This window comes from Scomber scombrus, chromosome 20 (assembly GCF_963691925.1).
Source record: "Scomber scombrus chromosome 20, fScoSco1.1, whole genome shotgun sequence".
Classification (NCBI taxonomy): domain Eukaryota; kingdom Metazoa; phylum Chordata; class Actinopteri; order Scombriformes; family Scombridae; genus Scomber; species Scomber scombrus.
This window is the reverse complement of record NC_084989.1, coordinates 23,645,965-23,672,720: the sequence shown is the minus strand read 5'-3', so window position 1 is coordinate 23,672,720 and position 26,756 is coordinate 23,645,965. Positions and strand designations below refer to the sequence as shown.

At 40.0% G+C, this 26,756-nt stretch overlaps 1 protein-coding gene across 3 annotated transcripts in view; it reads right to left on the bottom strand.

Annotated features, from left to right (window-relative positions):
- Positions 1-25,959, bottom strand: part of nebl (nebulette) — a 118,891-nt gene extending 92,932 nt beyond the window's left edge. For all 3 annotated transcript variants that reach the window (XM_062441315.1, XM_062441316.1, XM_062441317.1), the window contains exons 1-2: positions 25,891-25,959; positions 20,506-20,600 (exon numbers count right to left, since the gene is read on the bottom strand). In XM_062441315.1, coding sequence (XP_062297299.1) covers positions 20,506-20,600; positions 25,891-25,959 — 164 coding nt within the window. The remainder of the gene's footprint in view (positions 1-20,505; positions 20,601-25,890) is intronic.
- Between the last annotated feature and the right edge of the window lie 797 nt (positions 25,960-26,756).

Genomic DNA, 26,756 nt, shown 5'->3' with positions numbered 1-26,756 from the left:
GAGTCAATACTGAAGACACCAAGACATCCAGAGTTTCATGGCTCCGGCTTCAAAAACACTGAATCCTACACTTCCCAGAATGCACTGGGACAGGTAACCCCCTCACTGCCTGGTAAACACAGACACGTATAACACAGACTTTCTGTTATAATCATGCAAGCACAGAGTTTACACTTCTGACATCTTCAGGATTATTTTCTTTAACACTTGACAAACCACATAAGACCTTTTACAATTATGTTTAGGGGCTGTAGCGCATTTAACAGACATGTAAAAATCTATGAAATGCTCCTTTAATATGACATCCTGAACTCAACAACACACAAATATTGGTGGTGACGTTATATTGGCCACTCATTATTAGTTTTCACATAAATAAACAACTTAAGAAGTAAATGGTTTTGATATAAATGTGTTGCTGAACATTGTTTGAGGTTTATAAATCATCAGAGGTGAACAGAAACATTAAATTATCTTGTTTTTGTTCATTAAACTCTCTTTTAACACAGAAATATCTTTAAGGATGAGGGCAGGATTTCAACGTCAGAGCGAGCTGAGCTACATCAACTCTCACCCAGTGCAGTATCCACAACAACATGGACATAAAGTTCAACAGGACAAGATGACAGGTGGATTCTGGGTAGTGTAGTCCAGTAAAAACTACCTAAAGAGCAGCAGGAGGTAAAAAAAACAAACAGAAACCTCCTGAATTATCCCGAAGAAGCAAATGAATCAATTAAAAAACACTGTTGAGCTTTTGATCTCAGCTGTGATGAAATGACTGAGAGATCCAGCAAGAACTGAACTCTTTCATTTACCCTCTGAGTGGATTTATACTAAACGTGAATAAGCTGCTAACCTGGATAATGAGCGCTAGCAGCAATGTTGAGGTAATTAACAGAGAGGGAGTTAAAGCTGCGAGCAGTCACAGTGACGAGCTCGTGTTTGGAAAATCAAAACCTGGAAAGAGACGAAAATACTGAATGAGTTTATGTAATGGAACTGTTTCCATCATACACACATTAGCAGGTTGTCTTATGTCACTTTTGGGGACTTTACATAGACTTACATTCATTTCCTTACACCTAACTTTAACCACTGACCCAAATATCTGCTTTTTATCAATTGGTGACACAGCCACTGGTCTTTAGAAATGTGTCCCCAAAAGTAGCCTATGATAGACTAACACACACACACACACACACACACACACACACACACACACACACACACACACACACACACACACACACACACACACACACACACACACACACACACACACACACACACACACACACACACACACACACACAAAAACAAAAATTCTAGGATAAAAACTAATTACTGTACACACACTGCTTAACGAACACTGAGGTGTTTTGTAAAACTCTCATCTACAAAATGGGCTAAATATAATCACCCAAAAAACAGGAACACACTTACACACACACACACACACACACACACACACACACACACAGAGAGTATACAAGCACACAAACACACACAGTGCCCTTTAAACTGCTTCCAATAATACTGTCAGACACATCCTGCCTTTCTGTTACTGCTTGGTTGAAACACCAGATTTACAATACACCAGTGTGTGTGCATGTGTGCGTGTGTGTGTGTGTGTGTGTGTGTGTGTGTGTGTGTGTGTGTGTGTGTGTGTGTGTGTGTGTGTGTGTGTGTGTTTGTGTGTATATTGCAGTGCAGTGGGTGTGTTGTGGATACAGATTTAGATGAACCATTGTCTATAATGTTGCCGTGGCATTTGCCAAACGACGACAGCCTCCTCGCTCCCAGCAGCAGTGACGCACAAGAGAACAACACACACGCACACACACACACACACACACACACCAACTTTCTGTGTGTGAGGTCCAAACAACTTTAAATACCAACAATTCAAGTTTGTTTTAATCCAAATTTTGATGAGAATGATTTTGGTGTCAGTTTGTTACAAGGGACGTTTTTGAGGGTTTTGGATGCTAAACATGTCATCATGAGTTATTATTATATTGTCAGATAGATCAGAATCAATATTAAAAGGTTTCACAGCAGTTATTAAATTGTTACCCATTAAATGGTCAAAAAGTTTGCTGGAGTTTGTGAAATGACTTGTATGTTGTGCTAGAAACTAATGGATTTAGAGCTTATTTTGTGTTATTCTTTGTCAAATCTTTATTATGTTAAATGAGGAACTGTGCACGGATTACACGCCCTCTTCTGTTCTTCAGAGAACGTGGGGACCGCAACCGCCCACTAAATTAAATTTTATCTAGACTCAACAGCAGATTTAACACAAGTGAAATAGGTTAAATTGATTTAAATTTGTGTATTTAACCTGGAAATCAACATTGAGCTGAGCAGTCAAGCAGCAATCTACTGTTAAATCAAGTGGAATTGAATTTACTGAGTGGATGTTGTCACAGCAGTCCATGCAAGGTCCATTTAAAAACCTAAACCAATGTCTTCCAAGGCTTTTCAACACCTGCAGATACCATGTACATCTGGGTTTAAGCTAAAATATTAAAACGCTGTAAAAACGTCCTGATGTTATAATAAATGTCAGCAGTCTTGAACAGCTTCTCCAACTTTTTGTCCATAAACTATCTAAAAATCACATTATAATGACATCATCTGAAATGCATCACTCCCCCCCGTCACTCAAACATAACGGCAATCAAACGACAAGTACGAAAAAGCTTGAAATGCGCAGCGATAACGTGCAAAACGATGAGAAATTGGCGCGTTATTCATTCGCCATTTGGTGAGAGCAGACAGCAACATGGAGGCTCTTCTGGTGAATCACCGAGTGAGGCAGACGAAGGAGGAAGAAGAGAGGGCAGGGATGGCAGCTCAGTGTGTGTGTGTGTGTGTGTGTGTGTGTGTGTGTGTGTGTGTGTGTGTGTGTGTGTGTGTGTGTGTGTGTGTGTGTGTGTGTGTGTGTGTGTGTGTGTGTATGTGTGTGTGTAAGAGTCTGGAAGCTCTCCATCTTTCCTGCTTAGGTGTTGATGAAACTCTCAGTGTGTGCTCGGGTCAGACTTGGCTCTTACAAAGCTCACTTACACTATACAGCAGAGAAGAAGTGAAGGAACACTGTGTGTGTGTGTGTGTGTGTGTGTGTGTGTGTGTGTGTGTGTGTGTGTGTGTGTGTGTGTGTGTGTGTGTGTGTGTGTGTGTGTGTGTGTGTGTGTGTGTGTATCACTGTCACACCAGAGCATGTGATCTCTGCATGTGTCACAGTTTACAGAAAACAACAAATAATACCACCACACCTCCATCATGTATTTTGTATTTTGCATGTATGAAATTCTGCATAAACTCTACATACTCTATTTTAGAAGGCACGTTCCTCCTTTTAAAGTTTTCAGACAGTTTTCTATCTGCAACATCTGCATTGTGGGAACTATAGGATCGTGTTATTTTTGGAGCTTTTACAAAGTGGCTGGAAAACAAACCCAAGGAAAAACAAACATGGACATGTGCAGCGGATGTGGTTCTGCTTCTAAAATAATGCAGCACAACAGATTTTTGTGTTATACATGGACTCTTACACACCCTTATAGAGGGAGACAGAAGATACAATTTATATTATACACACCCATAAAGGCCAAGCAGAAGTGAAATGTATAAATTGGGGATTAAATCAGGGCTATCTCAGCCTTTATGTCTTCGATTTTGGTAATTTTTTCTAACTTGATACCTGGTGAGGTTGTTGATATCCAGTGAAAGGACCTTAAGACAGTTTTCAGTACACCAGATTCAAGCTGTGTAATAAACTGCAGAAATCTAAATCCAAAGTACCAAACCTAAATCATATCATTCCTGCTGTTAAACATAACACACTGCAAAGTAAATGGAGATACATACAGTCAGTCCAATGCAACTCTGAACAGGATAAACAGGTATCACTAATGGAAGGATCTTGGGATATATCATCTAGGGCATCTAGGGGGTGAACCTGGGACGCTGGGATTCACTGCTGAACCCTCTGGAGGTGTCGTGGGTCTATCAGCGAAACACCCAAGAAGGAGGGCGCCCACTTGATAACCCATGGATGCCATCACTCACTTGACCTTCCCACAGAGTCTCATTGGTGCCTCAAGTATGTATGTAATAAGGGATATCAACATCTTGTCCTGCACAACAGATCTTTGAACTTTGGACTTTTCATCTCACATTATGTTAGAAGAATATGGACGCTCCAACATTGAGAATGTGGATCAAAGAGGTTCCAAACAGTATTGGTCTGGAAAGATTAACTTACATTGCTAAAGACAAGCTGAAATACTTTGTTCAGCTCAAGGAACCATACATGAATATGATGAAAGATGGAAATGTAGGCTTTAGGTCTGGGTATCAGTACTCCATACCGTTAAGGTATCAACCGAGATAAATGGATACCAAGTAGTATCGAAACATCTCTGGTCAAATGAAACCTGCAATTGAGCTCCATTCTCTCCCAGTTTGATCAGAATTGGCAATCAAAATGTGATGTCCAAGTCACATCAATCCAGATCTTCAGCCACCAAGACACCATATTGGATATTTCCAGTTCAGTCTAATCGTACTGAACTAATAGTACTCAATACCTTTAAAGTATTGACCGAAATAAATCGATACCAAGTAGTATTGAAACGTCTCCCGTCAAACGATACCTGCAAAATATCCTTTTTGCACCCAGAGCTAGAAAATATGACTATTTGTATGGACTTGCTCACAGCCAATCAACAGCAAGCGTTCTTGGATTTAATGCATCATGTGATTGGCTCACTGCCACAGCAGCTACAACCCGTCTGTGGTGGTGAAGTCGTGGTGAATTTGAGTTAGCGCGCTTAGCAGTTCAGCAGCCAAGATGCCACCTAAACGCTCTAAAGTGTGTCTACACTACACGCCTGTTACCACGGATACAAGACAGAGACCTACATGTGTTAATGGGAATCTGATGAAGGACTCAGCTGGTATCAGTATCACTTTAAAAAGGTACTTGGATTGGAGTCATATTTAGATTTATTTGTGCTCTGTCATATATTGGTGCAGGTTAAGTGTGGGTGATTGTGTATTGTATGTATTCCGGGTCCCAAACTATTTAATTTTAGTACAGAATGTTTTCTTGAGGAGAAAATTACAATAATAATATTGGAGAAAAATAGCAAGGCTGGATAATTTAACAGTCTTTAAATACAATTAAATCAAAAAACTTAAAGTCAAAAGGCCACAAAGTCGATCACTCTTATAACATCTGGTCAGAAATAATTTCAGGATGTTCTGCAGTCATTTGTGTCTCAGTCTTTGTCATAATCAGGTGTATAATTAACAGGAAGACACAGAACAGAAACAGGCTGCCAGTATAACACACTGATCTCTGCAGTCCACCACGCTGCCAGTCTCTGCTCTGCAACCAGTGGCCTAGTTTGACATTAGACACACTGCTGCATCTATTCATCCCCCGGCATGCACTAATGCAGTGTGTGTGTGTGTGTGTGTGTGTGTGTGTGTGTGTGTGTGTGTGTGTGTGTGTGTGTGTGTGTGTGTGTGTGTGTGTGTGTGTGTGTGTGTGTGTGTGTGTGTGTGTGTGTGTGGTAGTGGGAGAGCAGTGTATCTGTTTGCATGCATCACCATCAGCTGAAATCACCTCCATCATTGTTTCCTTTCACCGTTACTAAACATTATAAGCGTATAGGAAGCGTGCTGCCTTAAGCCTACAGGACTGGTTCTTATTCTACACGTGTCCTCTTTGCATCAGGTTTCCACCCTCCTCTTCCTCCTCTTCCTCCTCCTACTGCTGTTGATGCTCCACAGAGTCGCCTCCGTGGCGAACATGCTCGATGTTTACAACGCCTCCATGACTGCGTGTCTGGAGATTAAAACTTCAGCACATGAAAGCTGAGCGTACCTGTAACCTGAGTGTTTTATCTGCTTCTATCTTTAATTCATTAAGTCTAGTGGTGATATAACCTTGAGCATCTCTGCAGCACCATAATATTGATTTTAAAACAGTATTTTGACACCCAATCATTGCACCTCCTACAGTTTAGAAATAGCCTCAACTTCGATATCATTTCGATTAATTGTTCAGCCCTACTTTTGTTCTGAACTCTTCTAATCGCCGCCGTACATCAGCCCAGCAGCCAGCTATTAATCCCTGGCTGATAACGTCTCTTACTTAAATAAGCGCAGCCTGAATTAACTCCCCTCATTTGTCACAGCCTTTAATCAGCCGCTGCCTCCGACAGAACGAGCGTGAGAGCCAGTTAGAAGTATTAAATGTTGGTGATGAAGGTGAAGTAATGATACATCTTAATCTTTCTGTTTTTACATTTGTTTTCAGTGTGTTTATACTAGTTGAGCTGCTGCTTTTAACCCTCCTGTTGTCCTCCCAGGTCAAATTGACCCCATCTCTTTTGACTGTTCCTTCTTTCCTCCCTCTTTCTTTAATTTTTCCTTCGATCTTCCCCTCCTTCCATACTTCTTTCCTCAATTCCTTCCTTCCTCCTTTCCTTCCTCCCTTCCTGTTTTGGAGAGAGCACAAGTTTTCCTCTGTTTTAAAGTTTGAATCACATTTCTACGTGCAGGTATGAGAGAGCTAGGTGACTCTGAAAAAAGGTGAAATTTTGTGGTTTAAAAAAAAAAATCCCATTCATTTTCAATGGAGAATTTTCACCGGTATTTTGGGAATAACTTTGGGAAAAATTGGAATTTGAACATTCCAAATGATAGCACCTCTTTCCCGATCGAGCTGCACATTTTGATGTATATATTGTCAGGGTTTTCTCAAAGCTGTGGGAGGAGTTACGGACCGAAATTTGGCGGAAGAATAATAATAAGTATACAGATATACTTTGCCCCGAGGCACTCTCTCTGCAGTATTACTGCTGAGAGAGTGCCTCGGAGCTTAGCACCCGTGGCACTAATTAGGTATTGTTTAAAAATGTATGATACCAGCACCAATCCAAGTATAAACTGAAAGTGATACTGATACCAACTCACTTCATGTGATACCCATTATGTGAACAGAAGCATTAAATTACATAAAATGCCACCACAGACGGGTTGTAGCTGCTGTGGCTGTTGATTGGCTGGGAGCAAGTCCATACAAATAGTCATATTTTCTAGCTTTGGGTGCAAAAAGGATCGATTGCAGGTATCGTTTCCATACTACTTGGTATTCATTTCGGCTGATACCTTAAAAGATATTGAGTACCAATACCCAGCATTAATAACAACATAAATAAATATTACATGTCAGAAAAGGAGTATAGAAATATACACTTTCATAACTCATACCACTAGTTCATAGATACAACTCACAACAGATTTATCTAACATGTTTACTCTTGAGCTACAATGTTCCCAAAAACCCAAATGTGCTCTTTCAGAAGGTGCTTTAAGAGCACTGGTACTGTTATCCTGCCTCCTCAGCAGGAAATAGATCATACTCTGTTATATAATCACCCAAAATAATCAAAAGAAGGTACAAACACACACACACACACACACACACAAACACACACACACACATCAGATCTAATCAGCTCTCTAATCGCCGGGACTGTTCCCATATTTTAGAGCACGAATCACAACACTGTGAGAATCAGGCTTGTCATGTTAATTCATCACGCTCCTCTCTGTCCTTTATCATCCGCTCATCTCTGGATTTACAAAGCAGGCTGGCCGACCGTCGTCATTTCGTTTCTTTTTGAGCATGAGCTGGTGCTTTTTATCTGAAGCAGGTGGAGGAACCAACAGTTTCTGAGCACAAATGTGAACTTTTAGGAGGAAAAACAAAAAGAAATCTGAGATCAAACACAGATATAATCCGAGGACATCTTTTCCAAAATAAGAGATGATCTGTGCCACAGTTTTGAGTTTAACCTTCGTGTCGTCATCCCGGGTCCAATTGACCCCGTCTGTTTTGACTGTTCCTTCTTTCCTCCCTTCCTTCCTTCTGTCCTTCCTCCCTCCATCTCTCTTTCTTTCTTTCCTCTCTCTTTCCTCCCTTCCTTCCATCTGTCCTTACTCCCTCCTTCCCTCTTTCTTTCTTTCCTCTCTTTCCTAACTTCTGTCCTTCCTTCCTCCTTCCTTCCGTTCCTTCCTCCCTTTCTCTTTTCCTCTCTCCCTCCCTCCTACCTTCCGTCCTCCCTTCTTTCCTCCGTCCTTCCTTCCTACCTTCCTTTTTCCTTTCCTCCCTTCCTTCCGTCCTCCTTCTTCCCTGCCTCCTTTCCTTCCTTCTTCCTTCCTCCCTCCTCCCTTACTTTCCTTTTTCCTTTCCTTCCTTCTAACCCCCTTCCTTCCTCCTCCCTTCCATCCTCCCTTCCTCCCTCCCTTCCTTCCTTCTTCCTCCCTTCCTTCCTTGACTCGAGGACAACAGGAGGGTTAAATAGCAGACTGTCAGAGGATTAAAACTACTATAAATCTGTGTGACACCTGCAGGTAAAGTGAGAACTGTGAGGATAAAACCTTTGTCTCTGGTTCATGGAGACGAGACGCTCGCTCAGCAACGTTTTCTAAAAGAGTTTTACATCTTTATTAAAGAGATGACAACACACTGTGGTGTCCTCACTGGCCTTTACAGTTCATCTTTATCATGTACTGACAGAGGAGAGGAGGAGGTCGAGGGGAGGAGAGGAGAGGAGAGGACAATGAAATATGAAAGGAAAGGAGAGAATAAGGGATGATAGAGAGAGGAGAAGAGGAGGGAAAGTAAATGATAGGATAGAGTTAATAAGAGGGGAGGACAAGATGTAAAGGAAGGAAATAAAATATAGGAATGGAGAGGACAGGAAAGGAAAGAAAAAGATAGATGGGAGAAGAAGGGAGGAGGAAAAGTAGAGGAGAGGATAGATCAAAATTATGGTAGAGGACATGAGACAAATGAAGAAACGGAAAGAACGGAAATAAATGAAAAAAGATGAGAATGGAGAGGAAAGGAAGGAAAGGAATGAAAAAGATGGGAGAAGAGGGGATGATGGAAAGAAGGATGGGAGAAGAGGGGATGATGGAAAGAAGGATAGGAAAAGGAGAGATGAGGTGAAGTCAAAAGAGAGGACAAATAAGGAAAGAAAAGAAAATGAAGGAGATGAGAAGTGGTTAGGAGAGGAAGGAAAGGGAAGGAACAGAAAGAAGAAAAGTGGAGAGAGAGAAGAAGAGAGGAGTGAAAGTAGAGGAAGAGAGGATAGATGAAATTAGGGTAGAGGAAAGGGGGAACAGAAAGTAGAGGAGAAGAGAGCTGAAAGGAAGTGAAAGGAAAGAAAAGGAAAGATAGAAGAGTAGATGGGATGGAGAGAAAGAAAAGGAAGAGGAAGCAGAAAATAAAGGAATGAGATGAAGATAAAGAAGAGGAGATGAAAAGTAAAGAATTAAGAGTCATGGTGAATATAGAGGAGCAGATGGGAAAAGAGAGGAGAAGAAAGGTAAAGAAATGACAGGAAAGTAAAAGAGGAAGTAAAAAGAGAAGAAGGAAAAAGTTGGAGTGAGAAAACAGAGAAGAGTCTCATCATCATCATCCTCATCATCATCATCATCACAGGCCTGTTTACAGAGACACACCATGACACTGTCTCCACTCATCTCTCCTCACTGTCCTCCGTCTTTTCTCTTCACTCGTTCATGCGGAAAACTCTCCGCGGGCCTTCAATGGAGCCATTTCTCATCCCTCCGTCCTCTTTTCCCTCTTTTCCTCTCTTTTCCCGTCAGGATGAGCCTCCCAAAATCCTTCACATTTCCCCTCTTTTCAAACCCTTCTTTCTCTCTCTCTCTCTCTCTCTCTCCTCCTCTCCTTTTTTTCCCTCAGCAGATTCTCAGCTCGAACCATGAAAGATTAGACGGGTTACATAAGTTTCTCGTTCTCGTATCTTTCAGCAGCTTTTCTCTCTCTCTCAGTACGCTGCACTCACACATCTTTGTTTCTCTCACAGTCGGATTTATTCAGTTGCTCTTTTCTTCTTCTTCTCCTTTTCTTCTCTCTCTCTCGTTTGTTTTGTAGTGTTACAGCAGGTTAAGTAGTGATTTCTTAGCTTAACTCGCTGGTGCTTTTTTTTCTTGGTGCTGAAGTTGCTCTTTAAAAGCTGTAATCTGTGAATTCAGTGTACAAAAGATGGAACTGCTTCGCTACAAATAGAGTTTAGATTCTCCTAATTTGAGTACATTAAATGTCTTCTAGTAAGATCACAAAGAGGACAATCAGGTTGTGGAACAGCAGCAGAAACAGGATTTACCTCGAGCAGATCTTTTAAGTTCCTTCTTCTTTTCTAACATCAGTGGTTCATTGTCGAGGACGTAAATGCTTCCCACTCACAGTTAATAGAGCAGCAGAGTAGAGTTGCAGGTTACAAGAAGAGGTGGCAAGAAAATGCAAAACACTGCAGAGATGTCGAATTTATCCAGAATTGAACCTCAATCTGAAAGTGAAACAAAGCTCAAGATTCAAGGTTTCTTGAAGACCAGAGCTGTTGGACGGTTGCAAAGCTTCATTCCCCCCACGTCTGATAATGTGGGGGAGTGTCCGACTATTTCGGTAACGTTCAGAAACAGACGATCCGACATTTAAACCCACTTCACACCCTGATTAAGCACCTTTGCTCAAGTGTGAAAGGAGCCATGGTTCCCTCTGTAGCTCTTCTTTCATTCATGAACAACCGAATGCAACGCTCTGCCGACTTTTCTGTCAACCGATCATCATCTTCACTTAACCTTAGTCGTCCTCCCGGGTCAAATTGACCCCGTCTGTTTTAACTGTTTCTTCTTTCCTCCCTTCCTTCCTTCTGTCTGTACTTCCTCCCTCCTTCTTTCCTTCCCTCCTTCCTTCCTCTTTTCCTTTCCCCCTCCCTCCTCCCTCCTTTCCTTCCTTTTTTCTCCCTCCCTCCTTCCTTCCCTCCTTCCTTCCCTTCCTTCTTCCTCCCTCCCCCCTCCTTCCTTCCTTCTTTCCTCCCTCCCTCCTTCTCTTTTTTTCCTCTGTCCTTCTTTCCTTCTTTCCTCCCTCCATCCGTCCTTCCCTCCTTCCTTCCTCCCTACTTTCCTTCCTTCTTCCTCCCTTCCTTCCCTCCTTCCTTCCTCCCTCCTTTCCTTCCTTCTTCCTTTCCTTCTTTCTTCCTCCCTCATTTCCTTCCTTCTTCCTCCCTTCCTTCCTCCTTTCCTTTCTTCTACCTCCCTTCCTTCCTTGACTCGAGGACAACAGTAGGGTTAAACCATTGTTACCTGTTTTGTCTCTCTCTGCTGTCACTGAAATCTATGTCGCATCATTGCTTCACCTCTCCATCACCAGTGTCAAGACCCCGTCTATGGCTCCCATGGGCCGGCGGGTCTCCAATTGGATGCTATTTTTAGGGCTCCGTCCCTATTTATCCATTTAATGAAGTGGGTCAATGCCAAACCTTTGAATTAGTGTCAGCTTCTGTCTTACCTGATTGACCCTACTCTACTAGTTCTGATCGAGCATAAACCAACCCTTTTGGGGCTTTTCCATTATACAGTTCTAGCACTACTCGGCTCGACTCATAAACAATGGAGGACATGTAGGCGATGGTGTACTTGCTGCAAGAAGGAAGGAAAGAGAGAAGGAAGGAGGGAGGAAGGAGGGAAGGAAAGGAAGGAAGGAAGGAAGGAAGGAAGGAAGGAAGGAAGGAAGGAAGGAAGGAAGAGGGAAGGAAAGAAGGAGGGAGGGAGGGAGGAAGGAAGGAAGGAAGGACAAAAGGAAGGAAGAAAGGGGGATGGAGGAAGGAAGGAACAGTCAAAACAGATGGGGTCAATTTGACCTGGGAGGACGACACAAGGATTACAAAAAAGCACCAGGTACCAGGTACTATCCCTAATGGAAAGCCAAAAAAACAATTTGTCGAGCTGAGTAGAGCAGTGCTAGAATTTCACTTCCAACTATCAGATTTTGCCGAGACGTGTCAGCCAATCATCAACTTTCAAATTTGTTCTTTTCTCTGCTGTTCTTTCCAGTGTCCGGTCAATGTGACTCTAATCTCCATTAGTTTAATCAGAACCGGCAGTCCTATTTGTTCTCATCCACCTTCCAGGTCACATCAATCGAGATCTTCAGCCAGGTCTGTTTTTCACTCTTTCACCATTACCAACAACTGGACTCCATCATGGATATTTCCTGTTCAGTCTAATCGCCAAAGACTCTCCGAAAATATCAATTAAATTAAATTAATAACTATTTTCTCCCTTTTTTCCCCCCCTTTAGTCCTTCCTGATTTAAATAATTCCAACTGCTGAACATCCCATATTTATCTTATATTCTGTTTGTGGGAATTTGGGAGTTGTAATAGACTTCCTTCCTCTAATTTTCATCTGCACAGGCTTTTTGTCAAAGAACCAGATACTTTCTAACACAGTTGTCCATCTTTTTAAGTTAGTTTTAAGTCCACCCAACTCTTGGAAATGCTCCAACTATCAGACAGAAAATAAAGACTTTATTTCTTCCACTTCAGTATTGTTTTCCTTGAACTGAAACCAAGCCAGAGGCGTACCGATGACTAATGAATACACTTACAGTTGAAGAGGAGACACTCATCCTCCACCTGCTCACTCTGTTCAGTCAATCACTGAGGCTCAAACGCCTTGAACATAAGCGGTATCACATCCTTCAGCTGCTGCTTCAGGATCTGTTTTTCTACTGTATCAGTGAAGCAAATAAAGAAATTAAGAGATGAACAGAATTTTTCTCTCTGTTGCTGCTCTCTCTCTCTCTCTTTCTCTCTCTATCTCTCTCTCTGTAACTGTGCTACTGGGAGCATAATAAACTGGGTTATGTGGGCAGCGGCATTACATAACTACGCAGTCTTTATCGCAACAATCTGAGCTGATAAAAGGCTATTACATGCACATGACATGTAAAATTATGTTCACATATGTCAATTTACAGCGAGGGAGCGATAGAATAAGTGACCTCTTTAAGACTTCAGTGAGTCACATGTGTCTTCATATATATGAGCATCTGGTGTGCAGCGTACAGCATTACATAACCAGCTTTGATTGTTACTAATTAGCATAAAGGATAACTTAATTTGACAAAAAAATATCTCACATGGGAAGACGCCTGCAGTGGATGTAGTCACTAGACTGTTTCTCTTCTGCTTCACACTGCTGGTAATTAATAGTTTGCTTTCACTGGTCATGAAAAAGGGATCTATTAGGTTTTTCTCCAATTTGTCCATAAACATATCTCCATCTCCCAACAGGACTTGAATCCTGAACTTTTTCATTTTCATTATTGATACACTTTATTGATACTCCCTCCCTCCTTCCTTCTTTCCTCCCTCCCTCCTCCCTTCCTTCCTCACTCCTTTCCTTCCTTCTTCCTTCCTTCCTTCCTTCTTCCTTCCATCCTTTCTTCCTCCCTCCCTTCCTTTTTCCTTCCTTTTTCCTCCCTTCCGTCCTCCTTCCTCCCTCCCTTCCTTCTTCCTCCCCTCCTCCCTTGACTCGAGGACAATAGGAGGGTTAATTTCTTCGAAAATAAAGGAAATAAAGTATAAAGTAAGAAACTATGAGACTGATACTTGATGTTTTTTTGTACCACTGAACCTCTGAAATTTGAACATAAAGACTCACTAAGGATTTGGCAAAACACTGAAGTCTTGTGTGAATTATAGATGCGGCCAAGAAAACATAACAAGCACATTTTTTTAGCTTTTCACTCTTTAACTCTCTGAAAAAAAACATTATCTTTCCCTGCCTTTAACAACCAGTAACTAAGTGTGTCAATACAACCCAAACCAAGAAAGACTAAAAATGCCTTCAGTGTCTTTGTCCACACAGAATGAGAAAGCTTTCATTGAACAGTGCCATGCTAATTAAACCGCTCAGAGGTCATAAGGTATCCAGGTTCACAGAGGGTAGTCATACACTTCAGATTAAAGCGCCTCTCATGACCTGCCATAGGAATCCATATATTTCTATATAAGTGTGTATTTCTATGTGTGAGCACTAATGTCTTCACCTTAAAATAAAGGTGATTTTGAGAGGTCTTATAAAACCATCGTCATTTGAATTCAACCTGTTTCTAGAGAGAACTGTTTGTGATTGTATAAGTCTTTTAATAACCACACTGAGCCTGGTGTGTTAGAGTGTGTTGGCGCTCATGTGCTTTTGTAATCCTTCTCTCCACATGTCCCCCCCCCCTCTTTCTCTTTGGTCTGCCTCCTCTGTTTGAGCTGCAGATATAGGATCTTATGGAGCATGAGAGACCACAGAAAAAAATGAAATCCAGAACACTTTAAGTTCCCTGTGAGCTGAAACAACTCACGAGGACTGAAATTAATACAGACCTTTTAATTGTTCTGCAGCATCATTCATGTGAATTAAACTGTTTCAGTCTATAAAATAAACCAAATTAATTATCTCATAGGTGGAGGATGAAACTGCAGTAGCCCCCTGTTACCTATCAGCTTTTGAAATTATGAACATTTAACTACTAAACATACAACATTAATATATCTTGCTCTTGCATGAACCATAGTTATACAACAGGCTGCATAGCATACACATCCCTGAGGGAGATGAGGCTTGAATACTAAAGAGACCCTAACAAAAGAACTATAAAGAGAAATATTGCTCCTGGTTATACCTCAGCAGAGTTCACAAGTATGCTGGCAATGAAAAGTAAGGCAATATTGTTATAATTTAATGTAATAAAGGAAGTCTTGCTGTGAAGTCAGAGGATCAAAGTTATTACAATTAATCCTCAGGGGGGCATGATGGAATTTAATGGTAGTCCATCCAAAAGTTATTGAGACATTTCAGTCAAGTGTGAACCTCATGGTGTACCAGAGAAAAAATCAAGGGATCACCAAAGTTGAAACATCCAGGTGTATAATGTCCCTGCCGATATATGAAACATGAAGAAAGTTAACCCTCCCCCAAATAAAGCTGGATGTGCATTATTCGAAGAGAACCTGTTGTGTCTTCAGCTGTGTGCGCAGTGCTAAAGCTTCTGGTCATTCCTGTAGGTCCTGTGGGCCGCCGCAGCTTCAGTCCAAAATATCACCAAGCCCCACTTATTTCTGCTCCTCAAAACTGGTATTTTTTGGTATTTTAATAGAGCGGGACTTAACGTGGAGCATCAGAATTAGGGGAAGAAATATGGTGCTGAACATAACAAGACGTATACAGGTGATGAATTCATTCTGAAGGCGACATGAGTGACTTTAATGATAGTCCATCCAAATGTTGTTGAGACCATAGACTGTATATAAGAAATGGACGTAACATTCGTGACGTCACCCATTGGTTTGTGGACCGCTGCTCGGTGGCCAATAGTATCGGATCTGGGCAGCGCCATCTTGAAAATTTCAGGTGCATGCCGGGAAAAATATAAACACAGATTCTACTTATATGGGCATCAGGAGGAGCATGACGCGCCCTCCTGAACCTGTGAACCAATCAACCTGTCAATCACCACGTAGCCATGCCCTAATGCATACCCTGCTTTATCGTCAAGTATAAAATCAGGGAGGCCAAAATTTCACAAATGAACATCATACTGCATTGAAGAAGGCTTTAAACTAGCGATTGAGACCATAAACACATTTTGAAAACGTTTACTGAGGTTAGAAATCAAGTGAGAAGTTGGTGAATTCTCCATTGACTTGTATAGAGACGGAAGTCCTTTTGACACCAAAACGGTCGCCCCCTGGTGGCCTTTTGATAGAATGCAGTTTTAAGTTACTTCCACGTTGGCCTCATTTCAGAGGACCGGAACTCCCCGCCTGGTTGAGACATTTCAGTCAAAACCACAAATGTGAACCTTATTGTGGCACAAGAGGACAAATGAAGGGATTGCCAAAGTTGTTAGGATATGTCCAGGTGCATCATCGCAGTAGAGGAAAGGGTGTCACGTTCCTGCCAGTATATGAAACATGAAAAAGCTTTGGGTCCGTCCTGTAGGTCCTGTGGGCCGCCGCAGCTTCAGTCCAAAATATCATTATGCTCCACATATTTCTGCTTATCACAAACTGGTATTTTAATGTAACAGAGTGAAACTTAACGTGGAATGTCAGAGGGAAGTGAAGAAATATGGTGCTGCACATAACAAGACGCATAAAGGCTGTGGATGCATTACAAGCAGTAAAGTTGATTTTACAGTGAGCAGAGCGGTTTCGGCAGCTGTCTCCAGTGTTTCATGGTTTTTCATGCACATAACAAGGACGCAAACATCAATTCATCCCCTTTTTCTTCCTCTAATACCTTTAGAAACATCTCTCTATTCAGAAGGTTACAGGTTAATTTGTTCAGGTGAATAACTGTCTCTGAAATAGTTGCATCTATCTCACCATTGTGGTTCCGCAACAAACTTAACTGTTAACCCAAACCACTACGAGTAACCTACTGCACCCTCACCATCATCCAACCCCCATAAGGTTTCACTTTGCAAGATGTAGTATATTTTTTACTATTTATTAGTTTAGACTTCATGGTTGGCACAAATTACCATGGTTACACGTCTCCAACTACTATTTATCCACACAAAAGTATGTTGAACAATAGAATGCATATTGAGTATGTAGGGCTTATTATGTGATTTCAGATGCAGCCATTGACTAGTTTGAAATCACAAAGCCGTTTTTAAGTCCTCCCTTCACTGTTTCCTCTCCTTCTTAAATAGCAGCAGCAACAACAATAAATCCAGGAAGTGACATTTCTACCAACTCTGATGTTTTACAATCCAAAACCGGGAGAATCAACCTCAGCAGCCTGCGACTGAAGAAATGAATAGAAAGCCATAAAAAGCAGAACTGAGGCTGTCAGTTCAGATGTTATTGTTGTCATTACAATGTCAACCGCAGCTCAACAATAGAGACGGCTCAGACGTATGACACAAACAGCCAAGAAAAACAGAGACACCAGTTATATCACACTAACAACAAAGAGCGTCAGAAGGAGCCCGAGCTTCACAGAGACTCTCTTTAATTACAGGACACTGTTTGTGCACTGAGCGCTACATGTAACACCGAAGTACAAAAGCAAAACTCTCACTGGTGAGTAAGAAATCCCTGCAGGAAGTCCACACAGTAAACAACCATGTCATACAGACAGAGGAGAACCAGCACGCAGCAGCAGTGGAAAGAACTAATGACACAGTGATTCAATAAATGTTCATGTTGTAATTCAGCAAACGAACAAGCAAGTGACAAATCTGAGTGACATGGCTTCATCTTATCGGTGCACTTTCTATTTTATCCCTTTAAAAGTGTGTTTTTGCATACTTTCAGAATCTAATGAGAAACACTGAATCCAACAAATTTCTCTTGGAGACTATTTTATGATTCATTAATTGGTTTCTACTTTAAAAAAGGACAACTACTTACAAAATCTATCACAAGTTAGCAGAACCCAAACTAAAGCCCTCAAATGAACTTAATGTGATGAGAAGCCCAGAAACTCAAGGTATTGACATCTTTAATTAAGCCATAAATGTTCACTATTTTCAACTGACAAATGACTAGTTGATTTTCAAAGAATTACACATTTTAAGGTTTTAAGAAATTTTCTGTGAAGGAAATAACCAATGAATTAGAATTTCCCCCAACGCCACAAAACCTATTTTTTGTGCACACACAATCCACTATCTTATTTACTATGTTCCACCAAGAAAATGAAAGAATATCAGTTTTTCCTCGACTGTGATCACACAAGTCGCTCCTAATCTTGAAGATGAGGGACAAAAAATCCACATCAAACCTCTAATATAAGAACGGTGAAACATCTTTCCGTTTTATTTTCAAAGCAGCGGTGTTACGTGGAATAAATAACCCTGCAGGTCATTGTTGACCTGCTGTGACATTCTTCTACAGAGGGCGAACACACTCCGACACAAATTCTGTGGAAAAAAACAACACACACACTATGAAGCCATTAACTGCAGTGTGTGTGAGAGACTGCAAAGACGGCTGACCTGAATTAACCTACACAGGAAAACGTTTATTAAAGTGACACCCAGAGTCAGACACACAGAACCAAAACAAACCGCTGGATATTTTAAAGGATGTAAGATCAGTGAAATCCAACATCCAACAAGCACATCGGACCCTCTGTATGTCGCAGGTATTTTATTGCCAAATTCGGCACTGCAGTAAAAATATTTCTTTCATACCTTACGTCGAAACTTTTTCATTATTTTTCAAACATTTTTCACAAATCTACAAATAACAAAATAAACACAAGGCTCCTGTTAATCCCAATTATTGTCATATTTGTTACATCTAATCCTAGCATTTGCAGATAGTCTACCAGCTAACTGTCTCAGCTCAACACTTCAGATTTCAGTCGCTTTTATAGGCAACTGTATATCGGTCCTTATCCATCAACCCACAACCACATATTAGAATCTAGATGTGATATTCAGAGGTATGAAATTGAAAAGAAATTGGACCTGAATTATTTTTAGTCATGTAGAAAAACGAACTACAGAATCTGTATCTGTTGATGAAATCTTCGAAAGCTGCACTAAGGCCCACTTTACACGACAACGCTCCCGGGTGAAACCGACAAAATATTTGATCAGATGTGCCTTTCGTTTAGATGGCGACGGCGTTTTGGGGGCTTAAAAACGCAAAAAAATGAACCCACCCTCCAGAGTGGAAATCTTAAAAACGCTCCACCGTTTTTACCCGTCTAAAGGGTAAAAACGCAAAAGTCTGCCTTAAATGCAGCAGAGTTTTTGCTGCCGTCTGAAGCTGTAACCTAGGTGACAGACGCTCTTCCATGTGACGTCACGTACCTATCCTTCTGCTAATACCTGTCTGCTGCAGCGGGGCCGACAATGACAGAGGAGGGGAGAGAAGTGTAGTCCGAGACAAAATGGTCAGTTTTTGTTCGCCTCTTAGCCATGTTTTGGTTTTGGTTTTCCATTTGGCGCTACTAGGGAGAGAAGTACAGGGAAGGTTCTACACAGGCGCAGACTTTGTGGTGTTGTGTGCATACAACATTGAATTTCACAAACTTTTGCGTCACCGTATGCACGCAGATTTCCCCCAAAAACGCTCGTCTAAACGCGGAATAAAAAGTGAGAACGCAACGCCACTTTTGCGTTTTCTGTTCAGATCGTTTCCGTGTAAACATAGCCTAAATATACACACTTTGAAACTAAATCAAATTCCCCCTTTACCTGATAACTTACCATTTGTAAGATTTAACACAGAATCTCAGAGACCACAACAGCAGTTTCAAGCATTTGCATCATAGAGTTCACACTCAAAAAATGTACTATTAAAATGAATCTTATACAAGACGTTTGCCACTTCTGCTGACACATTTCTAATCTCCTACTGTGTGTGAATACCGACATGAAAAGTAAATCGTCCATAGATGGAGACTTCTCAATGAAAACGACACCGGCTGCAGCTGGTACCGTTATCACTTTAAGTCACCCATTCAGGATGTAAGTGCTGTTTGTTTATAAGAGGGTGAGAGACGTCCAAGTGGAAACAAAGACGATGTGTTCCACAAGACGCTCCGCTGAGAGGAAACACCTTTTTTAACCTCATGGGGTCAAAGGTTACTCCAACCTCTCTGCCATTACGTTCCACTGTTGTGAGTGTTTGTATATGAGTTGGTGTGTTTGTAGAGCCATTAAGTCAATGCTGGTTTGTCTCAGGTGGACAAAGTGTGTTTTTGTTCTCTCTACTGCTGCTAAAATTAAAATAAAGAACAAATTAACTATTCAGTTCCCCTCAAGTATTTATTATCTTCCTAAATTTCTGCTGCATTAAACACAAAAATGTGCTGAAACTTTACAGAAAGGAGGAATAAAGTAGATTTAAGTGCACAACTTTTTGTTTTAAGTCTCATCGATAGCAGGTTACAATTATAAGCTTCGACTCTCAGACTGTCAGCATAACAAGCAGTTACAAAGGTGAAAGGTCAAAGCCACAGCCTCCCTTTCTGTGGCCATGAGATACCAGCACAAGGTTTTTCAGCAGAAGTAGTAATTTACTCCCATCGTCCATCAAAAGCAGATCCAAGTTTTGCCCGTTTGTGGTTTTTAATCTCACTGGTGTGTATGAAGGTCTGACCATGAAAACTACATTTTCTTTTGTGGGCAATGAATGTCGGTGTCATGTGTCGTGCTGTTCAGATAATGACAAGCAGAGCATGTTAACGCAGCATGTGAAGTGAAATGCATAGATTCAGTGCAATCAGAAGCAGTGGGCAGTCAGGAGCCAAGCAGGGCTGGGCTCGCAACCAAAACCACTGAAACCAACCGGCAACCAAAACCATCGCTGCTATAAAAACCTTAAAGTGTCACCACACAGATATGAGCAGCCTGCAGGCGGGGCACAGACGCAGTTAATAACACACCAGCTACAGCCAGCAGATGGTGTTTACACTCACAGGAAGTTTAAACACTTTAAATGAAATATCATATATGCACAAAAATAAGCTTGTTGTAAGATCATGGTAGCTACAGTATGATAAGAGTCCGAACATTTGAGCAAGTTAGCAATGTGATTTATGTTGTTTATATTTATAGAGAGAGATATGAGGACTCACGCGTTGCAGTAGGGCTTCTTGTCATAACCTTTGTAGTTCTTCATGTTGAGGGTCATCTTGCAAACCTCGCAGTGGAAACATCCTTTATGCCAGTTCTGGAGATTACACACACACACACACACACAGAGTTACATATCAATACTGAATTTAATGAGTCAGTTTTGGGTTCCTGAAAAACTACTTTTGCAGCTTAATTTGCTTCGTCCACATCTCTGCTGTTCAGCACCTCTCAGAAACCATCGGTCAATCAGGCAGCGTGGGTGGGACTCCACTTTCTTGGATTTGCCGTTTACCCAGTGTGACAGCAAGTGTTTGGAAAGAAGTCAGCTTACCACCAAACATTTGCTCCTTCAATATCCAGTTCAGATAGCCCTCCATCTGTCCTCTATTAGGATTATTCAAATCCTCAAAGAGTGAATCAGTACTAAATTATGTGTCAGATATGTTAACGTGATCATATGCCTTCTACATTAATCCTGCACTTAACTGCAATGAATGAGCATGATGTGATAAAATGCAAAGAGTAATGGTCCCTGTATCACTTGGAAACTATTACATGAAGTATGACATGTAAGGACATTCATTTCCTTGCTTTTGCACGGTTAAGTACTTCTACAAGTCATTTTCTAATGCAAGTTATACAGTTTGGAGTTGTTGTACCCTTCCAGGAAGCCTAAGGTCTCTTTACAATATGAAAGTCAGTTAGCACACTCTGAAGACTTTCTATTGTTGTCATCAGTGTCGCCAAATTCATTTCAGTAATGCAGGGCCCAAAAAGATAGACCGGAGACTTTCACCAAACTTTTGCGGAGTATCTATAGCTTGCTTTCACCACAGGGGGCGGTATAATTCCAAACACAAGATTAGATACAAGAATTTTTTTTGTTAAATTACCCAAAACTATGAGTTTACACGACAGTAACACTTCTGCAGCCGAGTAATGGCAAGCAATATGAATGTTAACGTTGTCTTTGTATTGTAAACAGCCATGCCCCAAATCCATTTTTAACAATAACAACATTACTTTCATTACTGTCATTCATAATCTACAATAACCAACGTAAACTTTGGAAGTACCGTGTTTGCTTTTACTCAAAAAATAAATGCTTTGGACCAGTCTTTTTAATGAGATATCATGACTCAACCAATTCACGTGAACTTTCAAAATAGCTGGTTGGTTGCCTGCACAGGTTCTACCAATGGGCGTAACTGTCCAATTAAGAAACAGTCATTTCACTTAGAAAATATTCTTCCCATTCTATTTTTTTGTCTTAGAGTGGATGGAAATGACTGAAACTTATTTTTATATAAGTGTTGTAATATAAGGGCATTTGCATAGATACAGTGATCCATAAGTTAAAAAGACTGTGGGAGGAGTGTTATGACGAGAATATGACATCGATGCTTTACAGTTTATTAATTGAACCATGCTTGTTAATGTTTGTTTAGCCATAGGTCTATCAGTAATCTCCAACTTGCAGACATATACTATCCCTGGTTTGTTTGTGGTTGGCACTATGTTTGGTTTCAGTCCTCATACCTCATTACATTTCTGGTTAAATTAAAAAACAGACATATTGTTAAGTTTACTTGTTTAATGGTTTAGTTCTGTGTTCAATAAGTTAATAATGTTCCTTCTGTGCTACTTACCATACCCAAACATGTGAGCCACAGACAAAAGGAGGAGGCACCTAACTATTTCCTGTATTTATACACTGGGTGACATCACCAGTGATGTCAGTGGGCTAGACCAAGTATGGGGAGGATTTATTTTACTTTTTGTTTTGGCTTGTGATGAGGATTATTTTGTGTGTCTGTTGTAAACAATGTTGACTGATACAAGGAGCATTGTTACATGCCAGCTGGAAAAATGGAGAGGACACCCCTGCAATAAATGTGGTTCTGCCTAGTAGATTGGAAGGCCTATTTAAGGTGAGAGGTGTAGGCTTAGGGGCAGCAGAATTTAGAGGATGACAGTGTAGCTACTGTATGTGTACGTGAAAATGCCTTAGTTTGCTTTATCCAGAGTTTATGCATTCAACAAGAGTCTGGGTCTGCCTCCTTCCACCTTTCTAGCCAGTCTGGTCAGGCTTCCTCAAAAGGGTTTGGACTCCCTATTGCTGCACCATTGGTTGTCATTATAAGGCTATATCATTGTTGCACAGTGATGCAGTTTAAGTGGAGATCTGATTTGACTTCATGACTGTGATGGAATTTGACAAATAATTGACATTAACTGTGCTGGATTCCACAACTTAAGCAAGTTTCAAAAGAAAATCAGTTTTTTAATAGTCTGAAAATGAATGGGCATCAATGAATACCTGGAACAACAGAAAGAAAACCACCCTCATCATAATTATCCCATCAAGATTGCAGTGAGGAAAGTAATCTTCATATGGTTCCTATCAACAGGAAGCTTTTAAACATCTTTGTGTGCTGAACTCTAGAATCGGTAACGTCAAAGTAGCATCTTCGTAATCAGAAAACCGTCACTGCATCCTTCATCGCTCATTGCGCTTAATGTCAGAACTGGACAGTGGGTGACACTCACACTTTTAAATGGGTCAAAGACCACCTCTACTGAGCAATAACAGGAACTACTCTGATCAAACATTTCTTCTCCCACAATTCTCTCTTGATCTACGATGGCCTGTAATTGACCCACAAAAAGGTTCATTTTCACAGCTGTCCCTGGACTAAACATTATTCAGCTGAAATGTGGAAAGATAATTTATATCAGCTTTTTTTTCCTGCTTGAAATTAAGCTTTTAGGCCTTTGTAGAAGTGACATCTAGTCGTACTAAAGGCCTTATTAAATGGGCCTTTGCAATGGACAGCAGGGAAGTCTGAAGTTCTTGGATGGCAAAATGATTTCTTTCCTTCTCTCTCCCTCACAGTCTTTTTCTCACTTTTCTTCGTATACTTGTCTGTTTATTTGCCAGTGTCTGGTCCTCTCTAAATCACTGCCTCTCCTACTGGTTTTGTCGTCACTCTTTCTTGGAAACCAGTCAAGTTTAACAGGACAGAAGGTAACTATAGTCTTACGAGTCATTTTCTATAAATGGGATCTAGTTGATAAAAGACAATAATAGATTCATCTTTTTCACAATCAACAAACAGTACAGTATATCTTTTCTGAAATGGGAGTCTTATAATGAAGGGTGTGGGCTAATATTATGTACAGTGCCTACATGCTGTTGTGTCATCTGACGCCTCAAAGGACAGACAGCAAATGCATGAGACTGCTGAGGATAAATTAATAATTTATCATTATGCAAGAGACTATTACAGAAGTGTTGCCAAGCAAAAACAAATATCAACACTTACTTTTTTATCGACACAAAAAAGACTAAGATGGTTTTTACCTATAATATCCCTATAGTTATTTATGGTATTTTTGTGGTACTCAATGGTGTGTCAATGTTTTTTTCTTCTTCTAATATTTCTGTATATTTCTCTACCTACAAACATAGCACTATAACAGTTTATCCAGGGAGTTTTACCCTTTCTTTCTACATTATAAAACAGAATTGAATACTTCTATAACAGAGGATGACATTGTCAGACCTAACAACAATATGTATTTTGACAGTCCATGTTCTTACAGCAGCTACTGCAATACTCATGATTAAAGGTTAAAATATTGTCATCAAGGATGGAGTATTTTTGGGTTGTTTGACAGCTGGTCCGCCCAAGAAAAGGTATTATTTTTAGCCAGACTATTGGCTACAGGCTGTACTGTCAACACATCACGTTTGAATAACCAATGACATGAAATCTACCTGGAAGACATTTAAAAGGGGAAATATAACATGTAGTAGACAAGACAAGACAAGTTTACCTCCATCAATCAATTTCTTGGGTAAAGTAATTTGCATCATATTCTTCAATATGATGTTTTTCTATTTAGGTGATTGGACTGTGGATTGCAGGATCCTGTAACAGTAGACATGTGCTATGTACTGTAAATTGAAACAATATACAGTATTGTTTACAAATTGTGTGTATACTACAGTATCAGGTATTTGTTTCCTTCTTTTTTCGTCTCCTTTTGTTTTTTGTAGGGTTTTTTGAGGGTAGGAAGATAGATAGATAGATGGATAGATGGATAGATGGATAGATGGATAGATGGATAGATGGATAGATGGATAGATAGATGGATAGATAGATAGATAAATAGATAGATAGATAGATAGATAGATAGATAGATAGATAGATAGATAGATAGATAGATAGATAGATAGATAGATAGATGGATAGATAAATATATATATAGATAGATAGATAGATAGATAGATAGATAGATAGATAGATAGATAGATAGATAGATAGATAGATAGATAGATGGATAGATAAATATATATATAGATAGATAGATAGATAGATAGATAGATAGATAGATAGATAGATAGATAGATAGATAGAACGATAGATAGATAGATAGAACGATAGATAGATAGATAGATAGATAGATAGATAGATAGATAGATAGATAGATAGATAGAACGATAGATGGATAGATGGATAGATGGATAGATAGATAGATAGATAGATGGATGGATAGATAGATAGATAGATAGATAGATAGATAGATAGATAGATAGATAGATAGATAGATAGATAGATAGATGGATGGATAGGTGGATAGGAGGATAGATGGATAGATAGATAGATAGATAGATAGATAGATAGATAGATAGATAGATAGATAGATAGATAGATAGATAGATAGATAGATAGATGGATGGATAGGTGGATAGGAGGATAGATAGATAGATAGATAGATAGATAGATAGATAGATAGATAGATAGATAGATAGATAGATAGATAGATAGATAGATAGATAACTGTCTTTCTTTGCAACTTTATATGTTTAAGGATGATTAGTTGTTGTTATTGTCGTGTATGTGATGGTTCAGGATATTTAAGTCATCTCTTGTCTGTCTTGCCTTCGTCTTCCTGCCAGGATCACAATGTAAATAAGTTATCTTTTAACTTTATGCAGTGTTATCCTAGATGTTTTAAATGTATTTCACGCAGTGTTTTACATACATATATGTTTTGATATGTCATATATTTAAAATCAAATCAACAGATCAGTCAGGATAGTCCCAGCACTAACTACGCTTTACATGTTTTTTTTTTAATCCTGCAACAAAAAGACAGTTGAGTTACTTTATGTGTATTTTAGGTAATGCCTGCACACTCTGACAGGTTTAAGCAGATATTTTATGTTGAACAGCTGAATGAAAGAAGTTTATCAGCTACCGAACTTCGCATTTCTGCATCTTGTGATCCTCCTTTACGATGTGAAGTGTTTTAATAAATTAACATCAATGAATCCGGGTTTAATTTTGATTTCATATCTCAAACAAAACGCTCACCTTGTCCAGGCAGCTGACTTTCTCCGTCGGGTAGACGATCTTCCCACAGCGGGCACACTGAGGGTTCATCCTCCAAAACCTCCTCTGTGCTCTCCAATGGTTCAATCAATCAACCTTTTTATTTATAGATATTTATATTGATGCTGTATTTAAATCCCTCCGGTTATATGTCCACAGATGAGGCTCCCTCTTCAACCTGCGACACTGTAAACAGAGTGAGAAAGCAGGAAGTGTTGCAGAGAGAGAGAGAGAGAAAGAGAGAGAGAAAGAGAGAGAGACGGCTGCTCGGTCCTTTCACCGCGCGGTTCTCTGACCGGTCTGAGCGCTGGATGCTGCGGGGAAACACTTCACTCCATCTGAGACAAGTTAGCGGGACTTACCGCAGAAAACACCGGAAACCTCCACCAAACATCCGGAAATACCTTTAAGTTACCACTAGAGTTAAAGTTAATTATTAAAGGTCTCCTCTAGAGTTGTTTTAAGATGTATATATAGTATTTTAAGTTCTTTATTATACTGTTGTTTTATATATTTTTATTTAGTACATTCTATTATCTTCACCACATTTATCCTTACCATAATCATTTATTAATTATTTTTATAACAGTGGTAGAAAACGATCATTTTTACCGGTAAATATTAATGTTTTTTATTGAGATTTTAAGATTTGAACTAATTTTTACTATATTTGACCCAAACATAGGCAACAACATTTCACCCAAAAAAATCAACATCTAATAACTACTTGGTGTTTGCCAGTAAGATATCAACATTTGAATTGAATACAAACATGTTTGATACAGATCCCTTACATTTGATTAGAGTATTCACTGAGAAGGTCTATCACAGCTGAAACACTTGAATGG